Source organism: Gymnoscopelus microlampas (genome assembly GCF_963454915.1).
Source record: "Gymnoscopelus microlampas genome assembly, chromosome: 16".
Classification (NCBI taxonomy): Eukaryota; Metazoa; Chordata; class Actinopteri; order Myctophiformes; family Myctophidae; genus Gymnoscopelus; species Gymnoscopelus microlampas.
In genome coordinates this window covers 15,418,197-15,437,315 of record NC_139953.1, presented here as the reverse complement: position 1 = coordinate 15,437,315, position 19,119 = coordinate 15,418,197, and the positions used below count along the sequence as shown (strand labels likewise).

Sequence of the window (19,119 nt, the reverse complement as noted above, 5' to 3'; positions counted from 1 at the left end):
GCTGGATTAAAAGACTTCTTTATTGAAAGATATACCTCGACGGGGATCACTACTACCCCGCCGAGGTCGTTAACATTTGGGGCTTTGCGGTAAGCACCTTTTATTTTCAATTTGTACATGTTTGGAGTGTAGCGGGGTAAAGTGCCGAAAGTGCTCGAATCCATGGGGGGGTGCACCCTACAACTCTCGTAGATTGAAGACGTCAGAATCGTAAATACGTCTACGAGGGTTGTAAACTACAGCTAGGCACTGACCATAGAGTTATGGCACTGACTCCCCCTCCTTCAGCATTGGGGGGACAACATCTGAAAGCGTGCGTAAAAGTTGACCCAAAACCCGGGATGTTGCATGTTGGCCACACGCGTGCGCGCACACACACACACACACACACACACACACACACACGCGCGCGCGTTACAGAGACCTGTGCCGTTGAACTAACTAATGGATTACATGAGCGTCAGAGATAAAAAACGCACGGCATACTATTCGCTCCAGATGTCAGAGCATTGGAAAAAACCCACCCACCCACGACGAGAAACGATCCACTCACTTCTTTTTTTTTTGTTGGTTTAAGTAGTTGAATAAAGTGATCGCCGGTGCGGACGGACGGGGATCATATCTTTGCGTGGGTATTATTTGGGTATTTTTGCTGCTACTTAAAGCCGTTTGCAGCCTGCCTTTATGGGGCATCTTGACCCGATCGACCCTCCATACGGACAGACAGGGTAACGGCTGGACACTAGACTGGAGCGCAGCTTTCACACAGCGAGACACTTCGACAACGCTGACAACTCTGTTAACTTCTCTCTCTTGTCCCGATCAGACAAACGTCCAAAGACAGATCGATGAAAGAATCGATGGAGAATTTCGATTATTGTAAATCAAAATAGTTAAACGGGAGGAAAAGGCTCGTTGGAGGCGCAGATCGTAGCATTTACCGAATCCTCCTGAAAGGAATCTTTTTTTTGTTGTTGTTGGATGTTTGTTTCTGTCAGTTGGAGAAGATGCGATTTCAGATGCTGCTGGTGTTCTGGCTGATACTTGTAGTTAGTTTTGTGACGGGATTTCCCACCAGACACAACACTGTTGGCCATAAGCTCCGTAATGGCGTGTCTTCAGAGGTAAGTTGTTTTCCTAATGGATTATTATATAATGTATATGATGTGTATCATGGATGCGTGCAGAGAAAGCTCCTCTGCGTTGATGATGAGGAACAAGTCCCTTACAATGACTGTGATGATCTGTGATGATTACACCTGCACCCGATACAATATCAGTGGTGTAAGTACATTTACTCAAGTACTGTACTTAAGTACAATTTTTAGGTATTTCTTTACTGTACTGAAGAATTAATAAGTTTCAGTACTTTATACTTCTAGGCTACTCCACTACATTTCAGAGGCAACTATTATACTTTTACTCCACTATAATTGTTTGAAAACTTACTAGTTACTAGTGACTTTTTAGATTTAGATTTGTATTACCATACACTAACCACTTAAGCTCTATAAATATTTCGGCTATTTGAAAATTGCGGATCATGTTGTGAGCATGTAGATCTGCTATTTTCAAAAGATTTGGATACATTTAGAAAACTTGTGTAATGGGAAATTCTGCATAATGAGTACTTCCTACTTTTGGTACTTTAAGCACATTTGGATACCAGTACTTTTATTCAAGTACATTTTGAATTCTGGACTTTTACTTGTAACAGAGTATTTCTACATTGCAGTATTGATACTTTTACTTAGTCAATTGAATGACAGGCTAAGTGTTTTATGATTCCCATTCATTGACCAATCATGTTTTCAACCACAGGTTATAATCATTTCCCCAGTATCTATGAATATGCTTGCATGCATTCCTGTCCCCCTTTTCTTTATAACAGCCGTTGTTGTTTTTACACCATAGAATCAGCATTGAACTACATAGTGTAAGTTACATAAAGTTCATAGTTTCATAGTCGCTATAGGCAATACAAATATTGACCTCAAAATGAACAGCAGGTATACAGCATTATGTTCTCGTCCTCTCCATGTATAGTAAGGTATTGAAGAGGGTTTGACAGCCCTGGTCATTGAGTTGCAAATAATAAATCCAAATACTGTAGTTTGCATTACGCATGGACATATATGGATATTCAAGTCTGTGTGTGTGTGTGTGTGTGTGTGTGTGTGTGTGTGTGTGTGTGTGTGTGTGTGTGTGTGTGTGTGTGTGTGTGTGTGTGTGCGTGCGTGCGTGCGTGCGTGCGTGCGTGCGTGTGTGTGCTTTGCAACATTTTAGGTCAGCAAATGTTATGAATGTGCCACATTGTGTGTGTGTGTGTGTGTGTGTGTGTGTGTGTGTGTGTGTGTGTGTGTGTGTGTGTGTGAGTGAGTGAGAGAGAGAGACACACAGCATGACACGCTGTGCGTGCATGCGTGCGTGCGTGGCTGCGTGCGTGCGTGTTGAGCGCGTGGCCTCATATACGTGCTCGTTGGGTCTGAGAGTTCTGCCTTTGAACCTTTTTTTCCCTCTTCTCTCCTGTGTGGCCTCCTGTTTGCAATTGGGTCTCTCTCTTTATCCTAGCGCCTGTCTGATTGATGTATAGATGTCATGTCTGATTGATGTATAGATGTAATGTCTGATTGATGTTAGATGTCAAAGAGGAGATGGAGAGCTAGAATGAGACAGATAGATAATAAGGAGGAGGAGAGGAATCGAATCAGATAGGGGAGAGGGAGAGAAGAATATGGAGGGTGAGAAATAACATGCACTGCTAAAAGGTTGTCACTGATGACTGCACCTTTTGCCTGTGACCCTGCGGATGACTGTTCAAAAGGGGTGGATGGATGAATGGATGGATAAATAGAGGAGAGATGGGGGAGAGGAGAGGATGGCGGATGCAGGACGGTACAGCAAAAGTGGTGCGCAGTAACGAGAGACTTATGTAACCATGGTAAGGCGAACCCAAGGCATCTCTCACACTGGAGCCGGGAGAGCAAGGGGGTCAAGGGTCATCCTTCTGATTGTTTACGTTGGCCCTATTCTGTGTTAATGTGGAATTTCCTGTTTTCAGTTTTTTTACTCTCGTGTCTTGGAGTGGAGGAGGAGTTTTGTGTCCAAGTGTGAGCGTGCCTTTTTTTCGTCCCCAAATATTGAAACCTGTTTCCTCTGTCAATATCCCAGCCCCCCCCCCCCCCAACACCCATCACCCCAATTCCACCGAGCGCAGGCATTTGTTTTTCCTTTTTTCCCCCAATTTCCAAAAGCGGCGATCAAAGGGGGCCCATAGTTTATTGTTCTTCTGTAATGGTTTGGAAACGGCCAAGTGCAGAGGCCTTTGATATCCGTGGTCACATAAATCAGGCCTGCCACACCGCCGCGCCTTCCCAGCGGCTGCCCCCCCCCCATCCACACCATGCACCCCTACTCCCACCATCACCCCCACCTCCACCACCCACCCACCCACCCCCACTCCTGTGCCTCGACCTCCTCTCCCGCCTGTCCCGAATGTGTGTCATCGTAAGCGGCGACTGCAGCAGCACCAAATGGATCCTAGGCTATACTAGTGGTTCTCAAAATGTGGTCCCTGAGAGGTTTGCAGGGGGGTCGCCAGCCAAATGAGGAGTGCAAGTAGTAGTTATTCAAGTTTTTGTTTCCTTATCCTTGAGTGTTTAGAAAATGAGCTATATGATACGTTTGGATTTTTATTATTATTGTCAACGCCAGGCCGAAGGCGTGGCCGAGACTATGTTTTCGACCCTGTCTGTCAGTGTGTGTGTGTGTGTGTGTGTGTGTGTGTGTGTGTGTGTGTGCGTGTGTGTGCGTGTGTGTGCGTGTGCGCGTGCGCGTGTGCGTGTGTGTGTGTGTGTGTCCATCCGTCCATCTGTCAGCAGCTAATCTCCGGTACCGTTGGACCGATTGGCATGAAACTGCACGCATACTCCTTGGAGGCCAAATAAAAACCTCTGCCCCAAATCTCTCACATCGGCCTGTTATAGCGCCAACAGGAGGCAATTTTTATATTACTTTTTTTTTTTTTTTTATATTACTCTCAACAGATTTTTTCCAAACATCAGGCAAACCGGTAGGCCTACACATTATCTCTATAGTCATGTGATCAAGATGGATCTGTCTGGATTTTTCAACTCTTGAACCTTAGGTCATACAATCAACATTCTTTTTCCCTTGGATTTCATGGATCATTCCGGAACGCCCCAAATAAGCCACGCCCATTTCCCCCGGACAAGTTTTCCGCCATGTTGCATTTCCTTTGCAAAACACAGTTTTTGCTACTACTCCTACCGATTTTGCCCAAACCAAATTGGTACACATTATCTCTGTAGTCATGTGGTCAGGACGTATATGTCAGATTCTTCGGATTCTATTCCGATCGATTGGTTGTAAAGGTTTGCTGGAGGGGCACGTTTTGCATGACATGCTACAAGCACCGCTGGAGCGATCTGCAGGAACTTTGCACGCACTCTTCCAGTACTTCAAGGAAGAATCTCCACCCTTTTTTTCCCTTTGCGAAACGCATTTTTTGTACAGCTGACTACTGATTTTGTCCAAACCTCACGCAAATCGGTATACATTATCTCTGTAGTCATGTGATCAAGACCTATCTGTCACAGTTCTCATATTCCATTCGGATTGGCTATGATTGGCTTCCAAAGTTTGTGGGGGTGGCCGTTTTGCACAAAATGGCATACATCATGAATTCCCGATTGCTGGGAAACTTTGCACCCACATTCCCACTAAGCCAAGGATTCAAGGAAGAACCTTTTTCAAATCTCCTCATGGTGGTGCTACAACAGCCCCACTTAGATATGATAATGATATATATATTAAATATATGAGTGACTATTCAAGCAATATATTCCAATATTGCAATAATATTTAAATGATTTAATTTCAACCAAAACATTTACCCAAATTTATCAGGGTCCCTATAGAGAATCATTTGAATTTTGTCTCCATGGCTCCAGGAAGTCATTTTGGGGCTCCATGAAATGACCCCCGCCCCCCACGCACACGCGCGCGCACACACACACACACACACACACACACACACACACACACACACACACACACACACACACACACACACACACACACACACACACACACACACACACACACACACACACACACACGTATACAAGCATAGAGCAAGCATAAGCATACACAAACATTGCATAGGAAGATACAAGGCTATGTTTTGCACTTTGGGTTGGGTGGCAGTGGGTTTGTTTGTGTGAAATCACAAGGTCAGTTTTCCAGGCCAGGCCTCAAGTCCCCCACTGCATCCATACAGTCAGTTTAAAGACCCACCACATGCCATCAGCCCAGCGGGCCTTTGATCCGGGGAAGCCCCTCTGCTCTGCTGTGAGGAGGAGGATATGGAGGGAACGAGGGAGAGGAAGAAAGGAGGAGGAGAGTGATATACAGGATCCAGATGTGTAACAGGACAAGATGAGGAGGGTGTGAAAGTATTTGGCCTCCCCTCATGACTCCGGTGTGAGTTGTACTCGTATCTGTGTCTGTGTGTCTGTAATGATGGGTCCATATTGTAGTGTGTCCTGGGCATGACGTTAAACTTCCCCGTTGTAACTACCATCGTCAATGTAGTAGGTGCAGTGGATGCATTTGCAATTTCTGTGGACTATGTAGCTTGCATACAAGGCACTTCTCACCGGTGGACTCTACCAACAGCCGGCGCTACCTGACGGCCCCTCCTTCCCGTGAACAGCTACCGGGAAGAGAGGCAATAGACCCGGCGGCCTTCCAGCGGTATGTCCGTCCGCTGTCGGAATAGCAACGGGTGGACCTTGAGAACAACTACAGAGGGCGCTTTAACACCAAGCAGCAGTGCAAGACTAAGCAGTTTGTTTCCTCTGGTGATCCATGTGTGGCGGAGCCGCCACTACTTGGAGTGCTGAGTGACATGCGTGTTGTATCATGAGGACATATCCATGAGTTTGTGAATGTAACCTTTACTGCAACTAAAATGTTTGTGTCCCTGTATGCTTTCCCTGTGTGTGGACATAAATAAATTGTTAAACTGTGTGTGTGGGGGGCGGGGGGGGGGGGTCATCACTGCTGGTCAGAACTGAGGTGATGACACATGCATTCCCAAACACTTTGCGCAAGTATACACAGTGGCCTAGTGTGGTTAGAGTGGGATGTCTGTGTTCAATCCCCCAGCCGGGTCATACCAAAGACTATAAAAATGGTACCCAATGCCACCCTGCTTGGCACTCAGCATCAAGTGTTAGACTGGGAGTAAGTCCCTGAGACATACTAGCGTCATGTCCAGGGGGAGTACTTGTACATCAAGCCACCTCACGCTACAGAAACAAGAGATAGGCTCATGCCCTATGAGTCACATGGCTATGGAACCGTTGGTTCCTAAGGCTACTTACTCCAAAGATCAAGGTACCCCAGCCACCTTGATTGCTGGTTCCAATACTTTCAGCAACAGCTAGGGCACATGGAAGAGGTGTAACTGATGCTGATATTGATATGATCAAGTCTGTACCAGAGCCTTTCCTATTTTAGTAGTAATATAGGAAAGGCAATTTACAGTGCGTCACGGTCCGCTCCTCGGGTCGTGGACGGTGACTTTATTATTTGGACCTTGAATGCCCTTATATGGTGTTGGACTCTTAAAGGCTGTTTAGGCCGTTGTTCATTATATTCTGTATTTATCTTGCATTGTTGTAACTGTTGCCTTTTGCCTTGGTTCTCCTTGTACCTTTATTGTGTAGTTATGTTCCTAGTGTTCCTGTCTCCTGTCTAGTTGTTGCTACCTGTCTTGTCTCACCTCCCTTTGGTTAGTTATGTTCTCCACCTGTGTCCTGTTAGTCTCCCAGCCAATCCCTGTGTTGATTGTCTTTGAGTTCACCCGTGTCTTGTTAGTCCCCTGTCTATTTAAGTTCTGTGAATGCCAAAACTTGGTGATAGGTCAAACTTGCAATCCTTAACCCACTTACTCCCTATTTTATAATTAGGTCAGTTGAAAATACAGTAGCTGAACTGTAGAAAGATTTGTAAAACTTTCACTTAGAATGATGTGCCCAAAATAGGGACACCAGGGCTTATGTGGTTAGAATATTTGCTAGTGACAGTAGATTAAATAGTAAAAAATGTTATCGCCAAATTGCAGATTCCTGTGGAGGGGGCTGCCTTGTCTTCAACTCCTCCTCCATCTCATTATGTTTGACAGGCCGGTCCTGTAAATAGCCACTACGTTTTCACATGGCTGGAGTTGACCAGCTGAATGACTTTTTTATGGGAAAGTTGCTGTCAGCCAGTGAAAAGTACGTCCTGTTCTAAGGGGCTCCATCTACAGCTTCTCATACATTTTGTCTCTTGCCCCCTCCAATCTCCACTGTTTTATGCTAAGCCAGTGTTCCTCAACCTTTTTGATTTCAAGGACCCCAAAGTTATTAAGCATTAGGCCATGGACCCCCATTTAATTTTTTTTTTTTTTTAATCTCTGGGACCTCAATCTACTTTGTAAAATATTTAACACTGGCGTTACAAGTTACAGACCCGTAAGAGTCGATTTGGACCCTTGGTGGTCCCCAGACCCGACATTGAGAACCTGTGTGCTAAGGATACATCAAACTGGCACAGCTTTACCCCCAGAGGTCCATGTTTCATCAAGTTCGGGCAGTTTGGTTATATTAAGGATACAGTAGAGTACCCGGTGAATGACATTCAAGAGCTTATTAAGGGTTGTAGAATGGGGGTTTGGCTTATTTTATATTCTGTCACATGACCAATTCAACAGGTGCCACTCAACGAAAATGACATATTTTCAACTGAGGCACTTTCTTCAGTTGAAAATAAATATTGTACAACAAAGTATAAATAAGCCTTTAGGCTTAGGGTAATCTTCTGATTCATTGGCAGGTCATGCCCCTGGGGGCCCATATTTTCCAGATAATAGTATACTATGTACATTATATAGTGTGTTTGACCTTAGCCTCCCTGTTACCATTGATATCCCCATTTATCTCAGTAACGTCTCTCATTAATTTGGTTAACTGCACTTTCCGCTGGTCCAGGACCAGACCAGAAGGAAGGGACTTCCTTCTGAGGACCTGAAAGAGAGCCGTGGAGGTGTAAACTGAGCAGTGGTCATGATTGTAGTGGCGACACAGCAGATTGAGACTCACCCAGGCCGGCCCAGGGGTCCCACGCCTCCCAGGCCCTCTCATTAAAGCTAAAAGAGATTCTTTCTGGCACAGGACCCTCTTTGTCCAGGGCTGGGATGCCATAGCCAATGTGGGAAAAAAAATGAAAACCAGAATGCAGGGCCTGGTTGGTCGCTTGGTTAGTTGCTTCAGTGGCTTTTTAGAATGCTGACGGTCAATATTTTCAGGGGGTGCTTCCTGGAAAAATAATAAATATAAATAGAACTTAACAGTGTTCTCGAGGTGTCCATCAAGGGCCATTATACCAATTATAAATAAGGTGTTTTTTCTTTTTTTCTCCAAACTAGTTGGAATACAAAGAGTTTTTTTTTATTGTGTGGTTTTGTGTTCCAGATGTTAATTTATCATTACTGTTGTGTTTAAAATGCACGCAGCATTAATTAAAAAATAACGAAAAAAAGGAAAATCTGCCTGAAAATGTATCTTCTTATTGTTTTTTGATTCCCTTTTTCAATCAGGCCGATGGCCAGCCACCTCAGAGCAGCGGGGTCCAGTACGATCCAGAGGCTCTGGAAGAGCAGAACCAGGTCCAGAGCCTGCTGCCGGACCACCACCAGAGGAGGTGGCCCCACTCTCAGCATCACTCTGTGGGGGTCCTTCCTCAGCCAGAACCAGAAGAGGAGACCAAGCCTTTTATCCTGGACCTGAAGAACTTCCCAGACCTGGCCAACGCTGACATGGGCTCACAGAACCCCAACATACAGGTCAGTGGGATGAGTTGGAGAGTCATATATTGTTGTATTTTATGCATGGTGTGTCACAAAGTGTAGGAACATCAATTTGTCGATTATTCTACAGATTATCTTCTTAATCTGTGCGGTTAATTTAGACCACACAATGACTTTTCATTTCATAGCATATGGAACAAAACATAAGCATTCACATTTTGGTGAAGTTGTAAATAGTGCATAAATAGTGCACAGTATTAGAACACAGTACACGCTGCGTCGATCGGCTATTTTCAGCGAAAGATTTCTCCACTATTACAGAAAACAGAAAATATACTAGTATAGAGCCCTGAGGGACTCCAGTCACCCATATGGGGTTTAAGTGGATAAGATGGGTCGCATGGAGAGGTCTCAGCTTGTAAAGGGACAGAATGGGATTCAGGAGGACTAAGAAGGACTGACTGACCCAGTGTTTTCACTTACTGGCTGTGACGGCTCACTTTTCCCATATAATAAGACACACCAATTTATAGGTCAGATCTTTATATGGGCGTGGACTAGAGGCAACAACAGACCCTGTTGTGTGTTGTCTTTATTTGCCATAATTACAGCATAATAACGGAAAGGGGCTTGGACTCAATAAAATCTCATTCCTTTCTTCTAAATTGTCATATAAACCTCTCCCAAACGTCTTTCTGTTTAACTTATAACAGGGTAGCTATTCTTCCTCCGCTTTCTGGTCACTGCAGTCAGGATGTGGTTAAGTGGACATAATAATGGCTATGTCTACATCCTATGGCTGTACAGCTGCCCCGTTGCTCGGCCGTCCCAATCTGGCTGATTCTTCTGCAACATGTGCACCAAATAGACCTCTTTGAGACCACAGATAGCAGTACTTAATCCGTAATCCAGTATTATGCAGGCAGGAAGTTCCCTCTCTTGCCTTCTCACTGCCTGGTCTTCACATCAATTAAAGCAGGGCCCCTTGCCTCGCCTGTAGCATCTAACTTGAGTCATACTGAGCTAACGAGAGCAGAACAAATTCTCATGTTCTCTCAGGGGAGATGCATAAGGCAAAGGAACAGGCATCATTTTGATTGTCTGATTGCTTATTGCTCATGTCCTGTTTGGTTAGCTTCAACAAGGCTTCAATTCGCAGCCCAACATTCTGATAAGACGGTTGATTTGAAATGAGCTTGGAATTCTTTGCTCATGCATTTCAGACATATAAATTATCATATAGATACAGATTATCACCCAGGTAAACCAAGAACGTATCCAACTGAGAGCAGGCACATCCAAAGATTGGATGTGAGTGCGAGGCAGTGGCGTACACAGACATTTTGAGGGGCAAGTGCTCAAGACCAGAAGTGCCCCAAAAGGGCACTTCTGGTCCAGAGGGCAAAGGGCAGGCGCTCTAGCTCTAGCGCCACCTAGAGTCTATCTGTGCACGTCGCTGGTGCGAGGTCAATGACGAATGCTGGGTGATAATTTATATAACATAACCATAGCCTTATTTATGCAAAAAAATAAAATAAACCAACGTTATTGTAACCTTTTCATTTATTACGGAACAGTATGAATAGAACATGAAGCAGATGCCTGTACTTTCATGGCTTAAACACTTAAAACCCTATATACTTCTTGACTGGAATCCCTGAGTTTTTTCCCTCTACACCAAATATCTTAGGCTAACATAGTCGATTCACAAGCCAATGTGAATCGACATTTCATTATGCAGTGCTTTCATTCAATATATATTTCATGCAAATATAACCGAATCCTGATGATGATGGCTCCGGTCACCAGTTGCCTAAAATCACCTGTTAATGATCACATTAGAATACGGATGGGCAGAGACCATTTTCACTCCTCTTTGAGTCTGATGAACTTCCTTTTTTATACACCTTTTTGTAACCTGTAAATGTACCTGTTTTCAAATAAAAGACAACTTCATGTGACGTTGACTTACAGTGGTTACTTTGATTATTATTTCAAAACATACAGTAACCACTTCAGCCCATACATTTCGGCCATTTGAAAATAGCCGATCTACAAGCATTGTGAGCTTGTAGATCTGCTATTTTCAAATGATTATACATTTCATACATTTGAAAAGTTTGTTTTTACAGTTGGCTTTTAACATTGTTGATGTAATTCTTTGGACGTACCGCTGTGTGTACTAGCTATAGTAGTGTACCCTGTTGGATGGGTCGGTAGACACGTTGTGACCCAACCAACACGGAGAATCTTGGCCACGCCCCCCAAATCACACCCCCACCCAAGCAAACTTTGCAAGCCCTATTAGCACAAGCTTATCACTCCTCTCAGAATTTCTATCACTCCTCAAACAGGTCAAATAAAGGCTGACGCAGGGCCGGCGCGTCCATAGAGGCGACCTAGGCGGCCGCCTAGAGCGGCAGTTTGGAGAGAAGGCAAAAAAAGTCAAAAAATAATAATAATCGGTAAAATCTTCACATAACCCTAACATAACCCTAACCCTAAAACCGAAATAAAGTAGCCAAAAACGTATCATAATCCGCCCAAAAAAAAACAAATTTCGCATCGGATTAATCTCGCCTAGAGTGCTGATCAGCCTAGAGCCGGCCCTGGGCTGACGTACATGATAAAAAACACTATCATTTATGAGTTGTGTGTAGATACAGAATACAGTATCTGCTGATGCCAGGGCACAGTTCACATTCATTCAGTGGGATTCCCCTCTCCCTACACAGGTAACCATTGAGGTGGTGGACAACCCACAGATGGAGGTAGAGATGGATCTGGCCAAGGAAAAAGAGTGGCTACCCTCCTCTCCCTCATCCCCTTCCGCCACGGTGGATTGGCCGGCAGGGAAGAAGCTCTTCTGGCCCATATTCTGGGGGGAGGAAGGTGGAGAGGAGGAGGAGGAGGAAGATTACTCTCTGGACTATGGCAGTGAGGAGCCACTCCCCAGCGGTGTGGGAGGAGACTGGGACAGTCACTGGAACGAGGGCTGGGACCCGGTGCAGAGTTATTATGGTATGCTCTGCCAAGCGATGTGCTGTTAGCTTGTAGATTTTTTTTTTTTTACTTTTAGAGCATTTTGGAAAACCTTTGAAGATTTTGCTTATGCCCAAAATAGGGCAGCCAGGTTGAAAGTCGTCAAATTGGGAGACATCAGCTGCATAATTTCTGAAGTATTTCGTAAAAAAAACAATTGCCAATATATCGGCCAAACCGATATATCGGTCGGGCTCTGTTCAATTGTACTTTTCAATTTGGTAGATTTAGCTTACTCAGGTCTGGTCTGACATAATACAGCTAATTGACTGCATCTGACCACTTTCAGAATAATCAAATGTTTCCTATTGATCATGGTACAGAAAGAAGGTCAACGGAAAATTTCGGTATGCAGTTGGGTCATTGATGAATTGTATACGATGGAAGGGACAGGAATGTTTGAGGGTAAGAGAGAGAGAGAGAGAGAGAGAGAGAGAGAGAGAGAGACATACATACAGACAGACAGACAGACATACAGACAGACAGACAGACAGAGAACAACAGAGTGGCTTGGTAGCATAGGGGCTGTCCTGAGTGAGCCTGCCGATGCCAGGCCAGAGGGGCAACGCGAGCACTCGACCGTCAGTGCATTGTGGGCTTCAGGCACTTTGAAGTAGACAGTGGTCGCGGAGGCCTGCCTTTTGAAGATGGGCCCGTTGCGCTCGCTAATGGCAGCGAGAGGCCGGCACTGTTCTCTGGGACAAAACAGCCCACTGCTTGTGGACAATTAGAGGGCAGATTGGGAACATAGAATGACAGGGCTCATTCGGCTGGCCTTTTATCTATCCCAGGCAACCCCCCCAGCCCAACACCCGCGCCCCGCCACCGCACCCCCCCCCCCCCCCCCCCCCCAAACCCAGACCCCGACGGCCCTCGCTGCCCTCGGCGGCTCTGCCTTTTGAGCCAGGGCCCGGCATAACATTTATGGCTTTATACCATTTATTTATTTATGTTTCTCTTCTGATTTCCTCTGGGGGCTGTATGGCAAGTGAATGAATGGACCTTATTGGGTGGCAGTGAGACAGCGAAAGAGAAAGAAAATAGAAAAAGAGGGGAAAGAGAGGATAGATGAAGACTGAGGTAATTGGGTTAACCCTTTTTTGTGATTATTTCAACATCTTTTCGAACACTTTGAGGACATTCACAGAGAGCGAGGGAGAGAGAGAGGGGGGTCTGGGCGTTGGGCTGGTCAGGGCTCAAAACTTATGGAGAAGCTGTAGTCTTTCAGAGGAGTGTTCATCAAAGAGGCTGTTTTTTTAGTGAATGAATCACCTGTAAATTACACACATTTAGCCTGTCCATTGATTAGTTGATCCCCTTTTGCATATTGGACTATAGCACGCAACTCTGGGAAAACCCTGATACTGTAGTTCAGGCTTTCCTAAATCCATGTGAACTACCAGAACAGACTCACAGAAACCTTGACTGTAAATAAAGTGCATTTGTGGACTAGCCGGCAAAAGGGCAACAATGCCTGTTAAGTGGTCAGATCTAAAGATTCGGTGAGCATAAATCAACGATGCCTGCATGGGCCTTTCCTGTAATTACGTCTCTCCTGGGACGCTGTTCCCGTGTGGTCGAATGGCGAGCTGGCAGCGCCCACATAGGCGAAATGAGCCCTCGCTACTCCCAAGCTGGTATTTCTGCACCCACCTCGCCTTTAATCGAGAACAACTTGTTTTCAGTATCATTAACACCATGAGGAAACGTGGTGGCGTGGGCGGTTCAACTCACCCCCGTACAGTCTCTCTCTCTCTCTCCCTTCCCCCCCCTCTCTCTCTCTCTCTCTCTCTCTAATTTGACTAAATCTTGCTTCAAAACACTATGGCTTTGCATGGGAAAGGTTATGAGAGAGTACTAGAAATGAATGCTTATTCTGGATTAGAGAGGTTCGAGAATATACTATATGCTCAAACCCACTACCGGTGTCTGCAAATAATCCTTCAGCAGAGAGTTTTTTTCCTTGATTTCCTTTTCACACGCACACATGTATACACGTGCACGCATGCACGCACGCACGCACGCACGCACGCACGCACGCACGCACGCACGCACGCACGCACGCACGCACGCACGCACACACACACACACACACACACACACACACACACACACACACACACACACACACACACACACACATCTCAACCGGCCCTTTGAGGCTGTTTTTTTCCTTTTCCTTAATAGCTCGTTAAAAGTATGTGGTGAACAAGTCAAATGTTGCCCACATGACCGCAAAACATGACATCGTGCACCTACCTTTTTCTATCCTAGACTATTTTTGGGGCTATTTCTGCTTTATTTATTATTGTTTTTATTATTACTGTAAAGTGATGGTAGACAAGTGAGGGGTGCTGATGCTTTATGTGTGTGTGTCTAAGCGGGGGTCAAACCAGGGATGTTACCGTTATATGGACGGACACTGCACTAACCTGATAGCTGTCAGGACGCTGCAGTACAGCTAGCCGTCCTCATTAACTGCCTCTTCTCCCACAGATAAGGAGGCAGATGAGTGGACCACCTGGTCCCCCTGCTCGGTCACCTGTGGACACGGTGAGAGGAAAAGGACAAAGTCCTGTGGCTACTCCTGCACTCTGACAGAGGCCTCCAAATGTGACCTGGAACCTTGTCCAGGTGAGATACCATTCACACTTTGCCTGGACTCTGGCCTGGCTCCATAGATGTACTATGGAGATAGGACCATAATTCTCCATAGGTTCATAGATCTCCATACCTGCAGGTCCATAGATCTCCATACCTGCAGGTCCATAGATTTCCATACCTGCACGTCCATAGATCTCTTAGGTAGATCTTCATTGACTTTTGCTCTACAGCCATCTTCATAAATGCTACTCATACAGAGAAAAAAGAGTAGGCATGTGCCTGTTTGTGCCATGTGTGTTAAATATGGGTCTCTTCTTTGTAGATGGCAACACTGTGGTGGAACCTTCCCCCTTCGAGAGGGAGAACGGCACAGAACCATTTGGCACAGGTCAGTTGAAAGTGAATACCTTACTAGTCCTTACCCGGAGATGTGTGCACCCAAACAATATGCAGACGTTTGGGTTATGACTATGAGCTCGGTATGCATAGTTTAACTTTTGGAGAGGAGTGCTGCTCATTTCATCCTGTTGTCGTGTGATGTGGTGTGTGACAACCCGCCGTCGAATCGTTGCTGCCCACAACCATGAGAAGTTCATGTTTATGTTGTTTTTTTGCTATTTATGCTAATAACACAACGTTCATTCGAACATTGCTCATGTCAATCGCGTTGGAGTGTTATGGAAATTATATCCAAAGTGGCCCTATAACCCAATTAGGAGAAAGATGTGTTCAGACAGACAGAGATTCCTTACATTTATAGGATAGTAATATAAGAGTAGAATTATTCTATGTATAATACTCTTATACATATACGAGTTAAAGGCAGGTTAAACTTATTCCAGTGCTAGAAATACCAACATACCTGTATTTCTTAAGCTACTTCTGAGCTAACTTGATTGCTAGCACATGTCTCTATGATGCCACTATACGCACAGGACTCTAGACTTATTATCCCAAGAGGAAATTAGAATTTTCTAGCATGACAGACACCTCTAACACCACTTGTCTGACATGCTACCCCTCCAGATGTGGACAGCTGTGAGAAATGGCTGAACTGTAAGAGCGACTTCCTCCAGAGGTACCTCCACCAGGTCGTGTCTGAGCTCCCCGGCTGTCCCTGCTCCTACCCCCCTGAGGCGGCCTACACCGTGGTCAGTCTTCTCGACGAGACCCGCGACCGGCCATTTCGCTGGCGCGACGACAGCGGCCCCAAGGAGCGACTGGACATCTACAAGCCGTCGGCTCGCAGCTGCCTAAGGTCGGCGCTCTCCAGCGACTCGTCCACGCTGGCGGCGCAGCACTGCTGCTACGACGACCGCGGGAGGCTGATCACGCGGGGGAAGGGCGCGGGCACGCCCAACCTCATCAGCACCGAGTTCTCGCCCGAGCTGCACTTCAAAGTGGACGTGCTTCCCTGGATCCTGTGCAAGGGGGACTGGAGCCGCTTCCACGCGGTGAGGCCGCCCAACAACGGGCTGAGGTGCCCGGAGAACCCCCACGAAGACGTGTTCATGAACGAGCTGGAAGAGGCCAGGGAGTACTGAGGGATCCGCAGCCAAAACTACCACTTCAACCTAGAGAGACAGCGGCCCAATCCTAACTTGAGAAGGTAGTGCCTATACCTTCAGGAAAGAAAAAGAAACGTGGTATTATGTCTAAATCTTGCATCGGTCATGGACAGCATGTTGATGTCTCGGAGCCTCTGAGTCAGAGGTCATGGAGGAGTTGTATGGTTGTCTCAAGTTAGGATTTGGCACAGCATCCTGGCATCAGACTTAACTGAACTGAATTACATGAATGGAAACAAATGCAGTATTCTCCCAATGCTTTCCAAGCTGTTACACATCCAGCATGACATAAAGCTGTCTCTTGTCTTTTTTTTTATTCGGTACACTCGCATGTGTGTGTGTACACGTGATGTCTACCTGCTGGCTTTGTCATTGGTGATCTGGAGCTTTAGTGGGTTAATAATAGAAACATGTGGTAAATATCTTGATCCTGCCTCCATACAGATTAGGAAACACATGATTAAGTGGCTAGTTATGCTGATAGAGATAAGAAAGAATGGGCAGAGTCCAACTAATTAAGATTCTTAACTATGCTGCTAATAATAAATGAAGATACTTCAGGTTTGAAAGATACTAAGGGTGGTGCTTTGAAAATACACGCCTACATTTTATAGGGAGGATACCTGGACCACAGTAAAATACAGTGTTAGTTTATCTCTGAGATTGTAAAAATGGACCCTGTCCATTTTACACTGAGTTAAATGAACACTCTGGATTTGACTGTGTTTAAAGGAGAAAAAAAGAAACAAACTCTAAATTTCCCATTTGGTCTCGCATGCAGACACATTAATATGTATTTCAGTTAATGTACAGTATGGGGACTCCTTTGGGTCATGTTAAAAGGGTGATATAATTAGTGGAAGGATCTTTAAGCTAACAATGTGTCGAGATGCAAAACCGTGTTAGCTTGAAGATCTGTTTTTGTCAGCAATTGACATTGTTGTATGAGTGCGTATAAATTAAGCATGAGACTACTATCAGATTTCTGTACTGCCAAGAGATATAAATCAGATTATTGGTACCTGAGTCCATCTGGCCTACTTAGTATCTGCAGTGTAAAATTATAGGACAAAATGGCTCTACACTGAGCATTATTGTGTTTCATGGATGTTTCTCCACAATGTTCTCAGGGGGACTGACTGACCATGATAAAGATCTGTCCACTTACCTCCGACAGGGGTGTGCCATATTGGACCCTTGTACTAAGTGTGTGTGTGTATTTGGGTAGTGACAGAAGGGCATGGAACGTGTAATGCAGATTGAGATGAACAATGAACACCATACAGCAGTCACTGAATTAATGAAATAATGCGTTTGTGCGGTTTTGACAAGCAACTCAACTCTTGATACATGTTATTATAGCCGTGTTGTGTTTGGTTAAGAGAAAAGGAGTCACTGCTGTCGAGACTGTGAGCTTGAAGTATATATGCGCATATGCATGGAACTGGAATGGATAGAATTGACCATTCCAATTCAGATTAACGTTCTTGAATGGTCATTTAATTCAGAAGTTCATAATCCTCCTGGTCCCAGGGACCTTTAGTAGAGCTGATTCTTACTTAACCTACCAGGAAGTTTGCATTCACCGGTGTGCTTGTCATTATAGCTGCCTAATTAGGGACTATTTAGCCCTGGGATACTAGGTGAATGCAACATGGTAAGATGGAAAACCAGCAGGACTAGAGGTCCCTGTGTCCCAGATTTGGAAATTATTGCTATAGGTGGTGTTCAAAAAAATGGCTGATGTTGAATGTACTATTTTGGGATCATAGGCGAAAATTTCCAATTTCTTTATTTTATTTTGCAAAATAGCAAAAATTGTAGATCTAATATGCTCACAACACATCATGGCGCCATGCGTTGTAGATCAGCTATTTTTGCTATTGTCATACGCCGAAGTATATCAAGCTTAAGAGGTTAATTACATTGACATGGAGGAGAGCACTGCTATAACGCATTATGAGACTAATAGAATACCCCATCGCAAAGGAATCATTTCAGTAAGGTTCCAGTTTGCATGCAGTATTACTGAAACATTCTCTGCAGGTCTCACGCGCTGTCCCTACATGAAACAAGGTTCATTCCAGACATTGGCTTACATTCAATGGCAGCCATCTGAGAATACTATGCTACTTCAGGATGAGCCTGCTCTGTCTGTTCCACAAAGTATTAATTTAGCTCTGAAATGGGTACATTTTTGCACTTTCAGAGATAAATTAACACTCCAGATTCTACTGTGTAATCAATGGATGTTGTTTTTGCTGTTTGTTGTTTGTTTGTTTGTTGTTTTTTACTCCAAACCTCTTTCAGGAATTTCTATTTTGGGATGTATGTATGCAAACACGCACTTATAATACATTATGAAATCACCAATCTTAAAAGAAGGCACTTTATTTAAGGTATATAAGGTGTGTATGTATACAGTATACTGTATGTATATATACAGTATATACAGTATGCGTGTGTGTATATATATACACTATATATATATATATATATATATATATATATATATATATATTGTGTATATATACCATATATATGTATGTGTGTGTATATATATGTCTTCTGATATATGTGCATGCACATATATCAGAAGACACATATGAATATGTACTCATGTTTGCCATTTGTTGATGATAGTGTCATCGCGAAGGGACAAGATAACTTGTCAGAAATGCTGCATTGTTCAAGTGCGTATTATCAAGTGTTCTGTTACAAAAAGCATGTTCTTTTTTTGTGATTTCTGAACCTAGTATTACATATATGGTCTTGTACAGTATTTATTTGTCAGTTCTTTGTTTATTTTTTAAAGTTCGCTGAAGCTTTGAAATGACTCTACTCAACATGGTGCACTACTCGGACTGAGAAATGCGGGCGCTCGACCACAAAAGGGAAACCGCTGGCCTCACATTACATCAAAACAGCAAAATCAAGTGTCTGTATTTCACTCTTACATTGTATTTCAGTGCTCTGTGAATATGATGTTGCAATTATGATGAAGAAATATATAAAGACTTTGCATTC

At 44.4% G+C, this 19,119-nt stretch overlaps 1 protein-coding gene across 1 annotated transcript; it reads left to right on the top strand.

The window, feature by feature from the left end:
• Positions 1–378: 378 nt before the first annotated feature.
• ism2b (isthmin 2b) lies at positions 379–18,499 on the top strand. Its single transcript, XM_084083112.1, has 6 exons — positions 379–1,124; positions 8,669–8,914; positions 11,614–11,899; positions 14,417–14,554; positions 14,847–14,912; positions 15,551–18,499. Exons 1-6 carry the CDS (start codon positions 1,008–1,010, stop codon positions 16,066–16,068), a joined length of 1,371 nt encoding a protein of 456 aa, XP_083939238.1. The 5' UTR covers positions 379–1,007; the 3' UTR covers positions 16,069–18,499.
• The last annotated feature ends 620 nt before the right edge of the window (positions 18,500–19,119 follow it).